Genomic DNA, 6,361 nt, shown 5'->3' on the forward strand with positions numbered 1-6,361 from the left:
TTCAAAATACAGTAATAGACTGTACATGGGATACAAAAACCAGCAGCATGCCGTGCAACCCAGCACCCTTCCTAATTGCTTAGTAGACACCCTGTTGTGTATTTTCTCTCTACAGAACAATATTCTCAACATACCAGTGTCGACGTTGTATTTTTTTCATTGTTGGAAGCTTATTTACATTTGTTATTTGTTGTTTTTATTTGTTTTGAAATGCGGGCTTTTATTTTTGAAGGTTAATATTACCATACGAAAGTGACGTCATAGTTTGTGCTGCTGGCAGAACAGCAGTACTTTTTTCTCATTCCACACAGTGAAGGTTCGCGTATAAAGCCTCGACAGGCTGCTGCAGCGGACTCATTTTAACGCCGTTGTTCGTCTGTGTTTGCAATAAACTCGGTGCTGTAGTCTGTGCTACCTTTGTCGTGAAAAGATACAACATGGCAATGAAATTGGCTTATTGGGATATTCGCGGGGTAAGGAATACAATTATTTGTTTTTCTGCACGCAAGTTGCACAGTTGGTATGAACAGCGGTTTCCCATTAATTTGTGTGCCTGCGGTGGTAGGTTATAGTCACCGTACTTTGTTTCCAATATTCGGGCGTGATTTCAAGCTGTTCGTAATAGTTGGATACAATTATTGTCATGCAGTCTAATTGTTTGAATCGAGACATTTTCTATTGTGTTATACATTTCAAAGACTCGAAGATAAATGTGTGTTATGTAACTATAAATTGCCGACTTGCAACACGTGTTTACTTTGTTAGAAATTGCTTGCCAGAGGGGGAAAAAAAGTTGTCAGTTAATCTGAAATGTGTTCAAACGGAATCGCCACGCGTCAGTATATCAGCTTGTCAATATGAAATATTTTAGATTTAGCACACACACACCTGCTATTTAAATGTTCATAGTATAGTCTTACTGTCTCATCCATTATATTTTATTTTTATTTCACCTTTTATTTATGAGGACCTCTGGCAGAAAAGTTTACGTGCCATATTTTCTTTCTAAATAGCTTGCTCAGCCCATTCGTCTGCTCCTGGAGTACACTGACACTAAATATGAGGACAAATTCTACACCTGCGGAGAAGGTACATTTTTAATTTGTTGAATATTCCTAAAGGGAAGAATATAAAGTTGAGAACATTCAAGTTTTAACTTTCTGTCTCCTGTAGCCCCAAACTATGACAAAAGTTGCTGGTTTGATGAGAAGCACAAACTGGGCATGGACTTCCCCAACGTAAGTAGCCTACGTATAATATGCTGAACACATACACACCCGCTGCTATCATACCACCTGTGACTGTTGCTGTGTTTTCCCCTAGCTGCCCTATCTGGAGGACGGAGACAGGAAGATTGTCCAGAGCAATGCCATCATGAGATACATCGCACGCAAGCACAACCTCTGTACTGTGTGATAAACTGCAATCAGGCCATTCAGGGTGGCATTATTGCTGTAGTTCTACAACACAGTACTTTACACACACACACACACACAGCTAAGCTATGACTAGACCACAGAGTTGCCATATCTCTATTCTGTAAGTTTTTAGTTGAGAATATAAATGTTCTATTGTCTTTTTGTGATTTTTTTTTTTATATATATTTTTTGGCTAGGTGGAGAGAGTGACGACGAGAAGGTTCGTGTGGACATTCTTGAGAATCAGGCGATGGACTTCCGGAACGGCTTTGTGATTCTGTGCTACACAGACTTTGTAAGTGACAACCTTACACTTCGACTGGCTTCTTGAATATCATTCCGAATACTCGCTTGATAATTGGCGACCAATAGACTTTGTAAGTCACAGCCTTGGACATTGACCCATCACTCAAGACTTATTTCAACTCACTTTCTAAATTAAACTTTTCATCATTATGGAATTTTAGTTTGCACTTACCACTGACTTTTTATATATATATATTAATTAATTAGTACCAGTCAAAAGTTTGGACACCTACTCATTCAATAGTTTTTATTTTTACTATTTTCTACATTGTAGAATAATGGTGAAGACATCAACTGAAATAACACGTGGAATCATGTAGGAACCAAAACCGTGTTAAACAAGTTGCAGCTTTACACACTCTTGGCATTCTCTCAACCAGCTTCATGATGTAGTCACCTGGAATGCATTTCAATTAACAGGTGTGCCTTGTTAAAAGTTAATTTGTGGAATTTCTTTCCTTCTTAATGCATTTGAGCCAGTCACACCTTGTTGTGACAAGGTAGGTGTGGTCTACAGAAGATAGCCCTATTTGGTAAAAGACCAAGTCCATATTATGGCAACAACAGCTCAAATAAGCAAAGCGAAACGACAGTCCGTCATTAATTTAAGACATGAAGGTCTTAAAGAACTTAAGAAAGTTTCTTCAAGTGAAGTTGCTAAAACCATCAAGCACTACGATGAAACTGGCTCTCGTGCGGACCGCCACAGGAAAGGATAAGGTCATTAGAGTTACAAGCCTCAGAAAAGCAGCCCAAGTAAACGCTTCAGATTTCAGATAACAGACACATCTCAACACCACACACCTCCGTGAAGCACGGAGGTGTGTGGTTCCCACCGTGAAGCACGGAGGTGTGTGGTTCCCACCGTGAAGCACGGAGGTGTGTGGTTCCCACCGTGAAGCACGGAGGTGTGTGGTTCCCACCGTGAAGCACGGAGGTGTGTGGTTCCCACCGTGAAGCACGGAGGTGTGTGGTTCCCACCGTGAAGCACGGAGGTGTGTGGTTCCCACCGTGAAGCACGGAGGTGTGTGGTTCCCACCGTGAAGCACGGAGGTGTGTGGTTCCCAACGTGAAGCACGGAGGTGTGTGGTTCCCACCGTGAAGCACGGAGGTGTGGGGGTGAAGCTGGTTGAGACTTTTAAGAGTGCCTTTACAGCTTTGCAAGATATATTTTGATTTAACACTTCTTTCTTTTTTGGTTACTACATGATTCCATATGTGTCATTTCATAGTTTTGTCTTCACTATTCTACAATGTAGGAAATAGTAAAAAAATAAATAAATAAATAAACTTGAATGAGTAGGTGTGTCAACCTTTTGACGAGTCCTATCTATAAGTACCAAAGACTGACACTGCCAATGTAACAGGGTTAGATGCAGTCCGCTTGGTGTGGGACGCAGCGTCCGGGGGGGGGGGGCTTGGTGTGGGGCGCAGTGTCCGAGGGGGGGCTGAGTAAACTATAGAGTAAACTATAAAAACGGATGTGACTGAGTGGCATTAAAATATATTGCATACGATATAGATGGGGTAGTGTTCAGTCATTTTTGTAATCGATGTTCATAAACTCCAATGATCTTTATCTGTCTGATACCCAGAGGTTGTGAAGTTCTGGTCTTCAATAAAACAGACAGAATTCCCAGCTCACAATTGATCAGATCCAGATTTATTTGCGAGAGTTCTGCAGTTTACACAAATACATTCCTTTTATACCATCCTAACTTACACACCAACACAGGGATTTTCTCTTGAGTCTCACCACAGTTTATAACCACTCAGCTGACAGTTCCAGGCTCCCCCAGATACCAGAGCTCTGGAGGGGCTCTCCCTGTCCTATTATCTCAACAGATTTACAGCCAGGCCTGTTCAAACAGGTTAATGCCCCTCTCCGTTCTCCTTCAACCCCCACATACATTCCTTTCTTCCTAGGTACATGCCATATAACCCCTTCCTAATGAACACACCTCATTTAGTCATTATTCATAAAAAAAAAGTCCCATAACAGTTAGCTGACAACGTCACAGACAATGCGCACGCTTCAATGGGGCAGAAGTTTGTGTTGTGATTCTGGATGGCCACCAAGCATGAGAAGAAACTGCCGTGTGGGATATTGTGGCTCTTTTTTGAGAGTTTTGTTTTGAGTGACTTCATGTCCATGCTACTGTGGCAAATTCACTAGCTAGCTAACCAACAACTGGTAACCATGTATTTGAGACAAGGGTCAACAGTCTAAACCAACCCAGTCTTTTTTTGCCCCATAGTTTCACCATAGTTTCTCTTGTGATTATGGATTTTGCTGTTTCGATGTGATCTGGGTTTGCAGCCCGCTATAAGGACCTCGTGCTACTCACCCGATTTTCATAGCAGTACAATACCTTCCTATGTTCTAGTTTTCATTCCCCAAGACTCATCTTGATACTGAGTGACCCTAGATCGTTTGGAGTATAAGTCCCCGTCTGTATTCTCCCTCAGGACAAGATGAAGCCAAGCTACACAGAGAGACTGCCCGGAACACTGAAGCAATTCTCAGAGTTCCTAGGAACCAGGAAGTGGTTTGCTGGTGACAAGGTATGATGCACTTCTATTGGCTAGTCACTGCACTGTTAAGTAGTGAGACACGTAAGGCACCAATGGTGCCGGCCAGGATAAAATACTCACCACCTCTCTGGAGAATAAATAATTGCTCTGTTGCTCCCCCTCAACCAGATCACCTTTGTGGACTTCATCATGTATGAGCTTTTGGATCAACATATAATGTTTGACTCCAAGTGCCTGGACGACTTCAAGAACCTACAGGAACTTGTAGACCGCTTCGAGGTCAGGATTGTCATTTTGTATATTGGGGATTATTATGATTCCCTCTGCTGTTTTTAATTAAAGTCCATTGTAACTGACAGGGTTCCCTTTCAATTTGAAGGATAAAAAATGTTATCTACACAGAATAAGATGACACCCGCCGGCTTTAAACTTTAGTTGTTGACTCCATTGACTTGACGCTGTATTGTATTATCTTTCTCAACAGGCTCTGGAGAAGATTGCAGCCTACATGAAGTCGAGCCTCTTCATAAAGACTCCTGTCAATAACAAGATGGCCAAGTGGGGCAACAAGAAAGAGTAAAGAAACTAATGACTGGAAAAACATCAATCCTATGATTTTTAGATATTAGGAGAGTTAGTTCTGCACCCACTGGGGTCACCTGATAAGACATCTAGGAGTCTGCTGAATTAACCATTTGATAGACTAGCTACTCTAAGGTTTTTACACAGGCAGCCCAATTCTGTTCTTTAATCCTATTTTTAGTGGCAAAATATCAGAATCTGGCTGCCTGTGGTAGAGTATTGGCATGGAGGAAAATGTATAATCTTTGGAATTGAGTGAGCAACTAATGTTAGATGTTTGAATGGCTAAAATAATTTACTGTCCTGACTTATGATTTTTGTTTTGTACCTTTTTTTGGGTTTTTTTGGAAACTAAAAGCAGAAATGTTTTAAAGTGATAATTAGAACCTTGAGTTAATAAAAAAAATGATTTCATTAAATGTCTGTCATCACTTTATTTTCAGGATAATGTTACCCGAATATGCAAAGGATATTGTTTTAATGACGAGTACAATACATTCAAGTGCAAAAGGGAAACTATTGCATATCTGTCCACTGTGTGAACATTGAGGACACTTTGAAGCTTGTCGATTTGATTCTTGGAAATGTGGATATTCAGAATTACTGAAATAAACTGTACGATCTAACATGGGCTCACAAGTGGCTAGGAGTACTGACAAAGTAGTTCTCTATTTGGCTACTCCATTTATTTTGCTTAGTCATCACTCCATTCTACGGACTGCACTGACGTCTATAAGTGTACAAAATTATAAGGTTTTAAAAATTATACGGTTTAAATGGTTCTCCCTCCGTAGGCTCTTGGTTCTTTATGACGAGTCAGTCTGATGACCATTAAGGTTTAAATGGTTCTCCCTCCGTAGGCTCTTGGTTCTTTAGGACTAGTCAGTCTGACGACCATTATAAGGACCATAGCTGTTGGATTCACTGGCAATCTGCAAACGAAGACGGGGGAAAGACCAGGCTGTCATTATCTCCCACACAGATGTATTTTGTTTATCTTGAATTTGTCAGAAGTAGAAATGACCCGAAACACACCCAAGCCCTTAGATAAATGTAGCTTGCTCGATCCGTGTTGTACAGTTTTACTATGTGTGGGCCTGTATGCTATGGAGGACTTGATGGCCTGCAGCTGAACGAACACTTCTGGACACATCGTCCTCAATTCCGGTCATCCCTAGGAGGAGAGCACCGTTCAGCACGGCCAGGCACCGTTCAGCGCGGACAGGCTACGAACCGCACCGTTCAGCACGGCTAGGCTACGAACCGCACCGTTCAGCACGACCAGGCTACGAACCGCACCGTTCAGCACGGCTAGGCTACGAACAGTTCTGACAACGCAGAGCCATTTTATAAAGCCTTCATAAACACATCCAACATGTCATCTCTGGTCATCCATAGCAATAGACAACATTACAGGTTATTTAGGAGTGCTCCTCTACCTCTGGTCTGTAGACTTGTTCTAGTCCATGTCCCTGCTCCTTGAGACTAGTTTTAATGTAAGCAGTCCTCCCAAGGAGAAA

General features: G+C 41.6%; 1 protein-coding gene across 1 annotated transcript; it reads left to right on the top strand.

Moving 5' to 3' along the window:
* Positions 1 to 283: 283 nt before the first annotated feature.
* Positions 284 to 5,260, top strand: LOC139396713 (glutathione S-transferase Mu 3-like). The gene is made up of 8 exons (XM_071143673.1): positions 284 to 473; positions 1,014 to 1,089; positions 1,174 to 1,238; positions 1,324 to 1,405; positions 1,616 to 1,713; positions 4,194 to 4,289; positions 4,428 to 4,538; positions 4,744 to 5,260. Exons 1-8 carry the CDS (start codon positions 438 to 440, stop codon positions 4,837 to 4,839), a joined length of 660 nt encoding a protein of 219 aa, XP_070999774.1. The 5' UTR covers positions 284 to 437; the 3' UTR covers positions 4,840 to 5,260.
* The last annotated feature ends 1,101 nt before the right edge of the window (positions 5,261 to 6,361 follow it).

The sequence above is a fragment of the Oncorhynchus clarkii genome, unplaced genomic scaffold (genome assembly GCF_045791955.1).
Source record: "Oncorhynchus clarkii lewisi isolate Uvic-CL-2024 unplaced genomic scaffold, UVic_Ocla_1.0 unplaced_contig_7090_pilon_pilon, whole genome shotgun sequence".
Lineage (NCBI taxonomy): Eukaryota > Metazoa > Chordata > Actinopteri > Salmoniformes > Salmonidae > Oncorhynchus > Oncorhynchus clarkii.